The sequence below is a fragment of the Piliocolobus tephrosceles genome, chromosome 19 (genome assembly GCF_002776525.5).
Source record: "Piliocolobus tephrosceles isolate RC106 chromosome 19, ASM277652v3, whole genome shotgun sequence".
Taxonomy (NCBI): domain Eukaryota; kingdom Metazoa; phylum Chordata; class Mammalia; order Primates; family Cercopithecidae; genus Piliocolobus; species Piliocolobus tephrosceles.
This window is the reverse complement of record NC_045452.1, coordinates 28,286,705-28,301,228: the sequence shown is the minus strand read 5'-3', so window position 1 is coordinate 28,301,228 and position 14,524 is coordinate 28,286,705. Positions and strand designations below refer to the sequence as shown.

At 55.1% G+C, this 14,524-nt stretch overlaps 1 protein-coding gene across 1 annotated transcript in view; it reads left to right on the top strand.

Moving 5' to 3' along the window:
- The window catches only part of CELSR1 (cadherin EGF LAG seven-pass G-type receptor 1), a 204,913-nt gene that overhangs the window by 132,948 nt on the left and 57,441 nt on the right, over positions 1-14,524 (top strand). The window contains exons 6-9 of the mRNA XM_026447968.1: positions 7,062-7,219; positions 8,817-8,980; positions 9,489-9,614; positions 10,484-10,650. Of these exons, the coding sequence (XP_026303753.1) occupies positions 7,062-7,219; positions 8,817-8,980; positions 9,489-9,614; positions 10,484-10,650 (615 nt within the window). The remainder of the gene's footprint in view (positions 1-7,061; positions 7,220-8,816; positions 8,981-9,488; positions 9,615-10,483; positions 10,651-14,524) is intronic.

The window sequence follows — 14,524 nt, the reverse complement described above, 5'->3', positions numbered from 1 at the left end:
GAGTGCAGTGATGCGATCTCGGCTCACTGCAACCTCTGCCTCCCGGGTTCAAGCGATTCTCCATCTCAGCCACCCAAGTAGCTGGGATTACAGGCCTCCACCACCATGCCTGGCTAATTTTTTTTGTATTTTGTTTTTAGTAGAGATGGGGTTTCACCTTGTTGGCCAGGCTGGTTTCAAACTCCTGACTGCAAGCGATCCGCCCACCCCGGCCTCCCGAAGTGCTGGGATTACAGGCGGGAGCCACTGCGTGCAGCCCCTATATTATGTTGTTTTAATATAGGGAAGTATTCAAACAGCAAAACTTGAGAGAACCACTTGAACGTCATCTTTTTCAAGAAATAACAATAGCAGCAGACATGGCTGCAAGCACTTCACACATACTCATTTCATCCCACGAGGAAGATGTTATTTTTGCCCCAGTTGTACAACCAAGTCCTGGCATGCAGGGAAGTCTTGTGACTATCTCAAGTGGGGGCAGGATATGAACCCTTGGCTTTAAGGAGGTGATGTTCGTTGGAAGCTGTGGCCACTGCTATCCTGTGAGCCCCTGCCGGCCTTGGGTCCGCCCAGCTGGACCCTGAGTTGAGAATGAGGATGATAGTAACATCAGCCACGCCAGCTCAGACAGTGCAGAGAGTTTCAGATCTGTCCTTTCGTTTCATTTCCTAACAGCCCTAGAGATAGCAGCTATGCACTTACACACTTTCTAGAAGAGCCTGCCTAGGCTCATAGAGTGTGTCTTGTGCCCCGGGTCCCTGGCAGGTGAGGGATTCAGGAGCACCTGCCCCACTCAGCCGGAGCTGGGCAGAGGAACTCAAGGTCCCCTTACAACCTGCGATAGTGTGGAGCTGCCCTCCCCACCGGGTGGCCCAGTGGCTCGGTTGGGCTTCCAGACGGTTTGCTGCTCGCAGCCCTGGGGGGATGCCGCACCCTTTGAGCCAGGTCATCAAAGGCAGCGGGCAGTCCCTGTGTAGAGGGTGGCTACCCGGCGGAACACGGTCCTGTTACCTGCCTGGGGGTATTGGGACCCCCCAGGAAGTAGCAGCTCGGTCTGAGGTTTGCGTTCTGGCAAAGTCTTGTCCGAGGCTCCTGGGAGTCCGGCTTGAATTCTGGAAGGTTGCATGCATCTGCATGAACTTGCTCCTCGTGACCCTTCCCACCACTTTCCCAAGCAGCTTCAGAGAACTGCGGTGACTGCCTCCGAGGGAGGGCTTGTCGTCTCCGTGCCAGAACTGACACAGGGTCTTGCCCACATTTCCTGGAGCATTTGTCGGCCAGTCAGGCCTGAACCTTGTCATCTTGAGAAATGACAGCATGGAACGTTCAGCGCTGCAGTTTGACTCTGTACGGACATTCCTGAGGTCCAGCCATCTGTGAATTCTTTGATACGAACGTTGGTTAATCATTTCTGACACAGAGCATGAATTCATTCATTTCCTAAGACGTGCCCCTCCCACCCCCACACCGCCTTCCCCTGCCACCTTCCCCAGCGTTGAAACTGTACCCCCACCGGCCTCCCAGTGCAGAATCGTCTGTAGCAGGTTAAAAGGCTGGAGAAATGTGAGCTCTTCGTAAGGACCAAACGCTTTTGTGCGCACACAAAAACTCCCTGCACTGCGCAGAGCGGCTGAGTGGAAGCCAAGGGGGAGGGCCTGCACGCAGGGAAGAAAATACCTTGAAGGAAAAAAAGAGGGTGGACCCCAGGGATGACTCCTGGAGCAGGAATCTGGATCTGCACAGCTTGGTGCCTCTGGGCCACTCCTTGCAGTGCTCAGCGGCACCATAAGTTTTTTCTCAGGTGGTGACAGGAGTGAGATGTGGTCTTTCCTCACTGGCTCTGTTTCTGCCTGCCCCAGGGAGCCTGTGCCGGCCGGGGTTGCCCGCTGAGGGGTGTAGAGGCACCATGGGCAGCCCCTGCTTTCTCCAGTTGCTGTGCGTGCTGCCTGCCTTGCTCGGCCTGAGTGACCAGGTCCGGCTACTGAGCTTTACGTCCTGGAAGCGAGGCCTGGGAATTGAGGCCTTTCCCACAAGGGGTGTTGGTGCAGGGGTTGGGGGGTCCTCTGGGTCTGACCGGCTGCTGTGCTGTACCCAGCTGAGCCCGGGAGGGTGGGTGCCGGGGCGCTGGTGCCTCCACCGTGCTGGCCTTGGCCTGTCGTGTGCCTGGAGCCTTCCAACACAAGAATTGAGAAAAAACTCAGATACGACCCTGTGGCCCCCTTCGTTCCCACACTATCTTTTTCTTTGTATAAATATGTGGCAAACTTCAAAAATTCCTCTTAGAAATGTGAGGGGGCGGTTCGTCTGTCTGATTGCTTATCCCCCCGACCCGTGTCATTCATCATCGGCTGTGACCCAGCCAAGCCACCGGGTGCTTTTCCTGGCCAGATGCTGCCGCACCAGTGCCCTGCGGAAGCTGCTTGAGGTGCTTTCTCTGTGTAAAACTCAGAGGCGGACGCGCCGCCCCACATTCTGGAGCTATTACCACCACGTAGTCTCCTCTGTGCTGCCGCCTCGTGCTCCACGCCAGCCTTTCAGCGGAGACGCGCTTTGTCTTCCTTTGACAAAAATGGAGGACCTGAGCCCACACACACCTGCTGTTGTCTTCACCTATCCCCGTTCGAGCCGCCTGTGTAATCGTCTACGCACCTCTCCAGCCCTCCCGGAGAATGTTCACCTCTCTGACTGCGTTTTATCACTCATAGCCGCCTGGCAGGAAGGTCAAATAATGCATTTTCTCTCTAGGTCACAGGGAAAAATTGGAAGGATCTTCCCAAAAGTTCTTCAGGTAGAGAGTGGCAGGTGGCTGGGGAGGGGAGGAAGCCAACCCAGGATTTTTTTTTTTGGCCTTATTGAGGTGAAGTTCACATAGCATAAAAGTAAGTTTTAAAGTGGCATTTAGTATATTCACAGTATTGTGCCATACCGCCTCTATTGGTGTCTAAAATATTTTCATGCCATCACTTGACCAATAGTAACTTTTAAAAAAATAATAAAATATTTTCATCACCCAGGCCAGGTGCGGTGACTCACACCTGTAATCCCAGCACTTTGGGAGGCCGAGGCGGGTGGATCACGAGGTCAGGAGTTCGAGACCAGCCTGGCCAACATGGGAAAACCCTGTCTCTACTAAAAATTCAAAAATTAGCCAGGTGTGGTGGTGCATGCCTGTAGTCCCAGTTACTTGGGAGGCTGAGGCGGGAGAATCACTTGAACCTGGGAGGCGGAGGTTGCAGTGAGCCGAGATCTCGCCACGGCACTCCAGCCTGGGCAACAGAGTGAGATGCCACCTCAAAAGAAATGTTTTCATTACCCCATACCATTAGCAGTCACCCCCCCCATCCTCCTCCCCGAGCCCCTGGCATTACCTGTCTGCTCTGTGTCTGTGGATGTGCCTGTCCTGGACATTGTTTAGAAATGGAGTTGCGCGGAGTGTGGCCTTTCGTGTCTGGCTGCTTTCACCGAGTGCGATGTGTTCCAGGACCCCCGTGCCGTCATGTGTCAGCGCTTTGTACCTTTCAGTGGCTGGGATTCCGGTGCAGGGATGGGCCACAGTTTGCCCACTCATCCACTGATGGACATCTGGGTGGTTTCCACTTTTTCTGAATTGCAAATAGCAACGCCATCAACATTCATGAACTGGTTTTTGAGTTCCTGTTTTCAGTTCTGTTGGTTATACGCCTGGGGGAGGTGGTGCTGGGTCATGTAGTACTTCTGCGTTCAGTGCTTTGGGGAACCCCGCCCGTGTGTCTCAAGTCACCCACAGCACCGTGTCCATGCACTCCCTGCCGCTCCGTCACTTGCTGGCCTCAACTGCAGAGTGGACGGTCAGCCTGCGTGTTAAACCCACACTTACCGAGAGGCGGGAGAGTGGACGGTCAGCCTGTGTGTTAAACCCACACTCAGCGAGTTGCAGGAGAGTGGACGGTCAGCCTTTGCGTTAAACCCACAGTCACTGAGAGGCGGGAGAGTGGATGATTAGCCTGCGCGTTAAACCCACACTCACTGAGAGGCGGGCATCTTAAACCAGTGTCCCACTCAGCACCTATTCTGGGGCGGCAGGAGAGGGATGGGCCATCGGGAGTCTGTGATTGCTTCTCTGAGCAGCAGGGACCTCAGACCCCACAAGCCCCCCCGCTCCTCCGTGCAGCCCTCCTGCTGGTTGTTCCAGCTCTCCACCTGAGAACATTTGGCTCTTTCATCAAAAGTGCTGTTACTTTTGACCCAGTGGCTGCTGGTGGGTCTCTCTGGGAGTCAGAACCGAGCAGCACATGCTGGGTGCTGTCTATCAGAGACCATTTCCTAAACGCCCTCTGCCTGCTGCTCTGATTCACGGAGGCCAGACTGAACTTGGGTGTCCTAGCAGTGGGCGTCCCACATGAGTCCGTGCCACTCGCAAAACAAGCATGGACTGTAGTGGTTTTGTCTTTTGCCTCCAACTTTCTTTATCCTGCTGTTTTTGCTTGAATCTGTAGCTCTGAGCCGTTGATTACTAGCAGCAGTTTACAACAACTGCAGTTTTGTAAATAGCAGCTTAGTTTCATGATAGCCTTCCCAGTGTAAATGCTACTTACACCCTTCCTCCAGAAGTCTCATGCCCAGCCCCAAAAATGTAAATTATAAGTTGTAAAGATAATGTGGGGTTCACACAGTGAGGGGAGGTTCTTCTTTCCCTGGGACCGCACCTCACATTTAAGCATCCCATAATGGGCACTTCCACGCATTTTCCAAAGCGGGCCGAGTTACAGAGCGTGAAAACAGATGATTTTTAATGCTCTCACCTACCTGTTGCTTAACCAAAAGTGAAATCTTTAAGGAGACAGCTTATCGGACCTTGTGATTTCATCACCTGATGTAAAAGAAAAATGAAAAAGGTGATCCATGCACTCAAATACCAGGGGTCATGGTAGAAGCCTCGCTTGGATTTACAGAGAAGGGTGTGTGGGAAACTCACGTATCTCTGTTGCTGTCACCCTCAATTCCCTGTAACACAGAGGGGATGTATGTTCTAATAGTAAATCATTATCTTGCACAAAAAGAAATTGAGGTACGGTGATGGGTCTCATCCGCCTTAGATGATTGGATAAGAGGGAGTAGAGGCCGGGCACGGTGGCTCAAGCCTGTAATCCCAGCACTTGGGGAGGCCGAGACGGGCGGATCACGAGGTCAGGAGATCGAGACCATCCTGGCTAACATGGTGAAACCCCGTCTCTACTAAAAAAAAAAAATACAAAAAAACTAGCCGGGCGATGTGGCGGGTGCCTGTAGTCCCAGTTACCGGGAGGCGGAGCTTGCAGTGAGCCGAGATCACGCCACTGTACTGCAGCCTGGGCAACAGAGCGAGACTCCGTCTCAAAAAAAAAAAAAAAAAAAAAAAAAAGAGTAGAAACCTCAGCTGGGGTGGCCACATACAGTTGTGCAGGCTGCCCACTGCACAACTCCAGGCAGGGCGTGCTGCCTGGGTGTCCAGGGTCCCCTGAAGTCATGCAACTTGGCCATCCGGCTGAACTGCTGTTTCCAGTTCTGTGTCCTGCCTTTCTGCCTAGTTTCCCTGATCAAATAGATACTTTGTTCCTATTAGAAACTGAATATTTATTTTTGAATGAACTGTGTGGTGGTTATTTTCCTATTAAAAGGCACTGAGGATGATTTAATTAAATTCTACGTTTTTACAACGATCTATTTCCAAGTTTTATAAAGAAGCATGAAATTGTATCATGCCATAAACTCAAACTGACCCCAGAACTATCAAGAGGAGGCATTGAACCCATCCTTTATAGGGAGGGTGGGAGGGACCCTGCTGGGACTGGAAGAAAAGGTTCTCTCTGGGGTGGAGGGGGAGGCTCTGCTGCACATTGTGTGCCGATTGCGGGGCATGGTGGTGCTTCCCTGGCGATCTCCTGGCTCATCGTCGTGGCCACCCGTGGGATGTAGGTCTTGCTATCCAGGTTGTGCAGATGAAGGACATTCTGTTGCCTGTTCCAGTTGGAGCTGGCACTAAGTGGGTTTCTGGAACTTTGAGACCCACATGAGATCTTTGAGATCCATCCGTGGCCGCATGGATCGTGCAGGCCTGGTGCTGCTTTTCCTGCTGGAAGGGCATCTGAGCTGGCTGGGTGGATATGCTCCATGTCCCGGGAGGGGCTGACCAGGAGGTGAGACCTGTGAGGGCTGCCTGGGGAAAGTGGGCTCGTCCCCAGATGGCGAACCACAGTCTCTTTGAGAAAGGAAAAGTGTCACCTGAGGTCACTGATTCAGAAGAACTCTTGTACCCAGCCCTGGAACGTGCTCCTGGCCCAAAGAGGGAGCTCCACGCCTTAGAGGGGAGATGTGGGGCCGTCTGCGGGCCGGGCAGCAGCCTCCTGGTATCTGTACTCCAGGAGCATGAGCCTGGCCGGGCGCCATGGTCAGGAGGACACCCCCGGAAGAGCAGAAGCGGGTGTTCACAGGAGGGGCCCTGGGACTTGGGTGTTGGCTGCTATCTTCATTTTCTGGGGCCACCGTCACAAAGTACCATGGATAGGGTGGCTCAAACAACAGACACGATTCTCTCTCAGTCTGGCGCTTAGAAGTCAAGGCGTGGGCAGGGCTGTGCCTCCTCCGAAGACTCAAGAGGTGGACCCTTCTTGCCTTTTCCTAGGTGTTGGTAGCCCAGGTAGCCCTTGGCTTATAAACAGCTGCTCCAGCAGCTGCCTCCACAGTCACGCGGCTTCTCCCCTGCATGCCTTTGCGTCTCAGCATCTGTCCTCTTAAGAGGACACCAGTCATCTTGGATCAGGGCCTGCCTACTCCAGGACGTCTGCATCTTAGTTAATTTCATCGGCACCAGCTCTTTGTCCAGACCAGGCCACATTCTGAGATTCTGGGAAGCAGAACTTGAGGGGGCACCAAGCAGCCCAGCACAGCTAGTTAGGGGAACTAAAGGCCAGGGGCTCCTTGTCCCTTGTCCACGTGCTGCCCACCCAGTGCTGTGTCCTCCCCGCTCTATGAGTGACAGGTGTGCCTGCTGAGGGCCCTGGCGGGGAAAGTGCTGATGCCTTCTGTGCTTTCTCTTCTTGCAGCCCAACATCGGCCACCTGGGCCTACCCCACGGGCCATCCGGGGAGAAGATGGCCGTGGTGACGGTGGATGATTGTGACACAACCATGGCTGTGCGCTTTGGAAAGGACATCGGGAACTACAGCTGCGCTGCCCAGGGCACTCAGACCGGCTCCAAGAAGTGAGCATCCCAGGAGGGGAGGCCCTGGGGGTCTGCACCCCCAAACATGCTCACCCTGCAGCCTTCCCAGGGCAGGGCCCCATGCAGGCACTCTGGGTGCAGTACCCTGGCGACCTCCGTCCAGGCTGGAGTCAGACTCCCTCTGCATGGTTGGGGCATCTTCCCTCTGACATGTTAGAACCTTCTAGAATAAGTCTCCCTAAGTATGTGTCAAGATTGGCCAGGCCGACCCCAGGGATGTGATGGCGAGCTTGCAGACCCAGAGACAGTCTCCGGCCCTGTGTGCACGGATCACTGACTTTGTCCCTGCAAATTCTGGTACCTGGGACTCCAGGAGTCTGTTAAGTGAAGCATTGTGTCAGCCAGCTGGTCCCAGAGGCTTACGTTTTTCTTTGTCGTTTTGTTTTTTTCTGAGATGGGGTCTCACTCTGTTGCCCAGGCTGGAGTGCAGTGGCACAATCCTAGCTCACTGAAGCCTTGACCTTCTGGGCTCAAACCATCCTCCTGCTGCAGCCTACCAAGTAGCTGGGACCACAGGCACACACCACCACACCCAGCTAACTTTTTAAATTTTTTATCAAGACGAGGTCTCCCTGTGTTGCCCAGGCTGGTCTTGAACTCCTGGACTCAAGCTGTTCTCTGACCCCGGCCTCCTGAAGTGCTGGGATTACATGAACAAGCCACTAAATAACCACAGAATAACGAATCACCTTTTTGAAGATCATATAGATAGCCCTGATACATCCTGAGTGCCTGATGGGGGCCTGCGGGCAGTCCCTTACCTGTTTTGTCTGATCCCGCCTGGGATGGAGGCGGGATGTGGTGCTCTTGTGCTGGGAAGCAAACTGTGCCCTGGAGAGGTCACAGCCCTTGCCTGAGTTTGCACCACCTCTGGGGTGCCTCCAGGGTTCTCATTTTCTTTTTTCTTTTTATTTTTTTGAGATGGAGTCTCACTGTCACCAGGCTGGAGTGCAGTGGCGTGATCTCGGCTCACTGCAACCTCCACCTCCTGGGTTCAAGCGATTCTACTGCCTCAGCCTCCCAAGTAGCTGCAACTAACAGGCGTGCGTCACCACGCCCAGCTAATTTTTGTATTTTTAGTAGAGACCATCCTGTTGGCCAGGATGGTATCGATCTCTTGACCTCATGATCTGCCCACCTCAGCCTCCCAAAGTGCTGGGATTACAGGTGTGAGCCACCACGCCCAGCCAGGGTTCTCATTTTCTTCTGGCCTCCCTTCAAGTCCCTTCCTTTTCCTGGAAGGTCTCAGAGGCCAAAGTGAAGTATAGTCCCTGCTGGCTTTGACCTGTGCTCCCTGCGCTCACATCCTGTCTAGGTGTGGACCAACCTGGGTGGGCAGGGCTTGGTGGTGACTGGTGAGTGTGAAACACTCAGATTGTCAGGACCGAACGCAAGTGTGAGCAAACGCGGCACCAGACACAGGAGCCCCCTCTGATTCTGGCCTCTGCCCGCCTGCCTGCTTGGTTTCTGAAGTAGTTATGGTGGCAGAGGCTACACAGAGGCAACTGCAGAGCCCAGCCCGCTGTGGCCGCCTCTCGCCGCCCGGACGTCACAGAAGACGGCTTTACCTTCCCAGGTCCCTGGATCTGACCGGTCCTCTGCTCCTGGGTGGCGTCCCCAACCTGCCAGAAGACTTCCCAGTGCACAACCGGCAGTTTGTGGGCTGCATGCGGAACCTGTCAGTCGACGGCAAAAATGTGGACATGGCTGGATTCATCGCCAACAATGGCACCAGGGAAGGTACGGGTGGCCATCAGGGCGTTGGGGCCACCGCAGTGGCATCTGGCTGCATAGCGGCAGCCACACAGAGGTCACTGCTTGCAGATCCCTGGGGAGCCATCTTTTTCTTAGAAATGTCTGTGTCCAGCTGTGGGAAGCTCCTGGGATGGAACCCGGAGTCCAGGCTTGCCAGATGTGCCTCTCCACAGTTTCTGCAGTTTGGGGTTGCCTTGGCTCTGCTGGCCCAGCCAGCTAACCCGAGGCACACATGATCCTAGGGTCTTGCATGTGTCACCAGGTGACCGGGCCAGCTGCCATGATGGCCTGGAGCCCTCGCGTCTCCAAATGTGGTCAGTGCGTTCAGCACCTTCTCAGTTCCCATGTTCCTGCCGTTGCCAGGGGCATTCAGACCTAGTCTGACTTCTGTCCAGCCCCGTGTCCATTCCATCCTGGTTTCCCACACCACGTCTGGCACCGGGGACCCCTGGCGGTTCCTCGAGTCAGGCCCTGCTGCACGCTCTGTTGCCAGGCTGCGCCGCTCGGAGGAACTTCTGCGACGGGAGGCGCTGTCAGAACGGAGGCACCTGTGTCAACAGGTGGAACATGTATCTGTGTGAGTGTCCGCTCCGATTTGGCGGGAAGAACTGCGAGCAAGGTGAGTGGCTGGCATCGTCCATCGATGGTCGTGGCGGCCTGGGAGGCATTGCTCCTTGATGTGCCCAGGACCACCGTGAGGGGGTTTCACGTCCAGCTCCGGCAGCCTCTGGCAGCATATGCTGCGTTTACTGTGGACTCACTGCCCTCTCCAAGAGACTGTCCCCTGCGGAGACCCCGTCCCCAATCCCGCAGGTGTGGGGTGGGACAGGTAGGCTGGGCCAGCAGGGCCCAGCCCTGGCACCCCCAGCCACTGAGCCCAGGGATCCTGAACCCGCTCCCATCTGCCTCCTGTCAAGCCTGAGAGCCCCTTGCCGTGCCCCTGGGCTGGGAGCCTGTAGATTTTCATACTTCCCAGGAAGGAGGGTTACGTCCCAGGGTTGGCTTCTGTGGAGCCCATGTGGCTGACTGCGAGGGCTGGATGCATCATAGAGGGGAGGCTCAGACCAGCTTTTGTGTTAAAGTGAGAAAGGTTCAGGCCGGGCGCGGTGGCTCAAGCCTGTAATCCCAGCGCTTTGGGAGGCCGAGATGGGCGGATCACGAGGTCAGGAGATCGAGACCATCCTGGCTAACACAGTGAAACCCCGTCTCTACTAAAAAATACAAAAAACTAGCCGGGCAAGGTGGCGGGCGCCTGTAGTCCCAGCTACCCAGGAGGCTGAGGCAGGAGAATGGCGTAAACCCGGGAGGCGGAGCTTGCAGTGAGCTGAGATCCGGCCACAGCACTCCAGCCTGGGTGACAGAGCAAGACTCCGTCTCAAAAAAAAAAAAAGTGAGAAAGGTCCAGGCCCATCCCCCACCCATGCAGCCAAGAGTCTGCGGCTGCGTGATTTCAGGAGACACCTGAGGTCCCCCGGCCTGTGTCCGCAGCCATGCCCCACCCCCAGCTCTTCAACGGTGAGAGTGTCGTGTCCTGGAGCGACCTGAACGTCGTCATCTCCGTGCCCTGGTACCTGGGGCTCATGTTCCGGACGCGGAAGGGGGACGGCGTTCTGATGGAGGCCACCAGCGGCGGGCCCACCAGCTTTCGCCTCCAGGTGACTGGGGCCCTGTGCCACAAGGCACCTGCTAGGTGGGTGCCCGAGGGAGGGACCCAGGCGCTGGGCTTCCTGGGGCACACTGGGGTACTTGCTGCTTGCCCTTCCTCTGGCGCCCACCCCTGGGTTTCTCCGAAGAGGAGGAGGGGGAATATGAGCTCTTTCTTTCCTCCGGGAGGCGGAGATGGAGTTGAGTGAGTATGGGACTGGACCAACCTCGGGGCCCAGCAGAGCTCAGATGAGGTGCGTGGCTGCTCTGGTCTCCGTCTAGCCTGAGGGTTTGGCTGGAGCGTGGGCACTGCAGAGCTGAGGGAGGTGCCGAACCTTCAGGTGGAAACAATGGGCCTCGCCAGTTAAAGTGGCAGCCAGGTGCAGGCCGGGGTAGTGGTTCATGCCTGTAATCCCAACACTTTGGGAGGCCGAAGCAGGAGGATCACCTGAGGTCAGGAGTTCGAGACCAGCCCGGCCAACATGGTGAAACCCTGTCTCTACTAAAACTACAAAAAAATTAGCCAGGCATGGTGGTGGGTGCCTTCTGATCAAGGTCTAACTTTGAAAACTACCCAGGAGGCTGAGGCAGGGGAATCGCTTGAATCTGGGAGGCGGAGGTTGCAGTGACCAGAGAACGTGCCACTGCACTCCAGCCTGGGCGACAAGACTGAGACTCCATCTCAAAAAGAAAAAAAAGCTGCAGCCAGGTGGTGGTTGGCACCAATGCACGTCCACTGTCTCCCGGAACTTGGCTCAGCCCGGAGATGCCTAAAGCCCCACGTGGTCGCTGTCTACATGTTTTCTCTGTCTTGTTGGTCTTTACTGTTTTGTTTGTTTGAAACAGAAGTTTATTTGTTAGATAAAAATTCTGAACAGCTTTTAGAAGGTGATTTGAATGCACTCTTTCCTCCGGTTTCCTGCAGTACAGTTTCCGCTCGCATCTTCCATGCTCCGTAGACACTTTGTATGGGAAACAGTTATGAACCCTGTCTTCTCTCATGCGCTGTCCTTCTGCCACACCCTGCAGACTCCACCGCATGAGGCAGCCACGGGGACCCTCTCCGGGAGGGCGCCCGGCCCTGGGCTTGCCTTCTTGCCCTTCTGCCTGTGCATCTCAAGGTCATTCCCGTCTGTAGTGATGGAGGGCATGGGCGCTCTCCAGCTGCTGCGACCGTTTCTGATCAGAGTCTAGCTCTGAAAATTCCCTGGGCAATTCTGCTTCCTAAAAAGCTCCCTTTATGTCTCTCCTTAGACCTAATTCTCATACCCTGGCACGGGAGTGGCCCGTGGGAGTCGGGCCTGAGCAGGGCAGTCTGTCTTGATTTGACAGATTCGTAACTGGTTTATTCCTTCCTTCTTCCTAGGTTTTTTTTGTTTTTTTGTGTGTTTGTTTTTTTTTTGAGATGGAGTTTTGCTCTTGTTGCCCAGGCTGGAGTGCAGTGGTGCAACCTCGGCTCACTGCAACTTCTGCCTCCCAGGTTCAAGCGATTCTCCTGCCTCAGCCTCCAGAGTAGCTGGGATTACAGGAGCTGACCACCACACCCGGCTAAATTTGTTGTGTTTTTAGTAGAGATGGGGTTTTGCCATGTTGCTCAGGCTGGTCTCGAACTCCTGACCTCAGGTGATCCACCCACCTCAGCCTCCTAAAGTGCTGGGATTACAGGCGTGACTCCTAGGCTTTTTTCCAAGTTTGTATACGTGTGTGTGCGCGTATCTCTGTGCAAGTGTGTGTGTGTGTGTCAGTGTGTATGTGCATGTGTGTGTCAGTGTGTATGTGCATGTGTGCACGTCTATATGTGCGTCTCTCCATGCATGCACATTTGTGCACGTCTCAGTGCATGTGGCTGTATATGTATGCATGTGCCTGCATGTGATGAGACCTGGGTGCACACGGTCTCAGAGCAGCACTGACTTCCTGCTGGTTGTTCATTATCTCTGACCAGAGTGAGCCTGGGGCGCCCTCCTGCGCTCCCTTCAGCGCACAGAGACGCTGCCCTTAGGTTAGCCTCCTCTCCTGCCTTGGAGTTGGCCACATGGGAGCACTCACCCCGTCCTCCCAGGATGACCCCCCCAGGCTCCTGCGGTCAGGAAGTCCCTCCCAAAGCGGGGTCTGCGCCAGCTGCGTGTCCTCTGCCGTCAGCTGTGTGCCGTGCGGAACCATGCCTTGTTGCCTTTCCTCCGCTGGACTGTGGGCCTTCTTATGCTGTCCGGTGTGTCCTGGACGCCATCCCCCATCAGGGGAGGCTGGGCTGGGGTCAGATGGTGAGAGGTGAGATGGATTTTATGGAGTGCCTGCTCCAAGCTCTCGTTCCACACAGGGGAAACTGAGGCGTAGAGGCTCTTCACTGGACCCTGTAGTTATTTGACTGCCCAGGTTCCTGGGACGGCCACAGGCCCCTCTCTGTCACCTCTATGGACAGCCCATCCAGAAACAGTTCTGTATAGCCAAGATTGGCATGAGGGTTGGCAGGGAGGCAGAGGGGCTGCCCGGCACATGCCCTCCCTGCTGTGAGTGCCTGGTTGGAGGGCGGCGGGGGAGGACCGAGAGTGCTCCCAGCACGCTGGTGGAGCTCAGTCCCTCAGCAGATCAGTGAGGGCTCAGGAGACGGGTCAGGGCTGGGGCAGGGGCTCAGGCCTGGACAGGGAGCCTCCTGTTCCTCCCGGTCACAGCTCGGGAGCATTTTCCAGCACAGATCGCTCGGATTGCCTGGAAGGTGCGGCCTGCACCAGGGATGATTATAGCTGGGCTGTGGGCTCTTGTTAAACTTGTCATTTCGTGAGTCTCCCAGGCAGCCCCAGAAGCTTCCTTCAGGCCAAAACTTGGCAAGCGCGGTGCTGCCCGGGGATGGTATTTTCTATGTGGTGGTTTCACTGTCAGAACAAATTAAATTGGCTGTTTGGATGCAGGTGATGAATTGGAGCTTGCAAGTTGTCATTTGGCAGTGGGGTCTCTGTAGGAAAAACATGCGCTTTCAGTAGGAACGGCACTGGAAGCCGCAGACTCTGTGCTGTTTGCATAATTACATCATGGAGAGCTCATCCAAAAATTAGGAATTCTGCCAGGGACTACAGCCAGCCCTCCCTGTGGAAGTCTGGGTGGCTGGAAGGCTGTTACAGACCCCAGTGGGCACCCGGAAGGCCCACAGGGCAGCTCACAGAGGCCGGTCAGCCGCGTGTTACCGAAGGTTCTGGAGGGTTTCTCCTTGCCACCATCAGCTTGCAGGCCTCCTGTGGGCCTGTGAGCTCTTTAAAGCAGCGGTTTGGGTGTTCGTCAAAGGATGTGCCCTGCTCCCCTGCCACTGTGGTGGGACAAGTAAGACTCCATTGTCATCCCACAGCCCAAGCAATTTGAATAATTGCTCTCGGGCACCCAGAATCCACTCACCTTGTCAGGTGGGTTAACCTTGTGATTGCTGAATGCCTCTTGGACCGAGAGCTGGGGACACGCCCCAAAACGGAGGCAGTTACCACCCATGAAACAGGTTCATTCTGTGGATATCACTTTTGTTTGTAGACATAACGTCACTTTTATCGCTGATCTGCTCACTTTGGAGTTTTTAAAGCAAGAACAATGCAAGAGAATGGCAAAGGAAATTAATAAGCTAACTTCTGTAGAACAAAAGAAAACAAAATGGTGGCCAGGTGTGGTGGCTCACGCCTGTAATCCCAGCACTTTGGGGGGCCGAGGCACGTGGATCACCTGAGGTCAGGAGTTCGAGACCAGCCTGGCCAACATGGGGAAACCCTGTCTCTACTAAAAATTAGCTGGGCATGGTGGTGCATACCTGTAATCCCAGCTACTCGGGAGGCTGAAGCAAGAGAATCACTTGAACCCAGGAGGCAGAGGTTGCAGTGAGCCAAGATTGAGCCACAGCACTCCAGC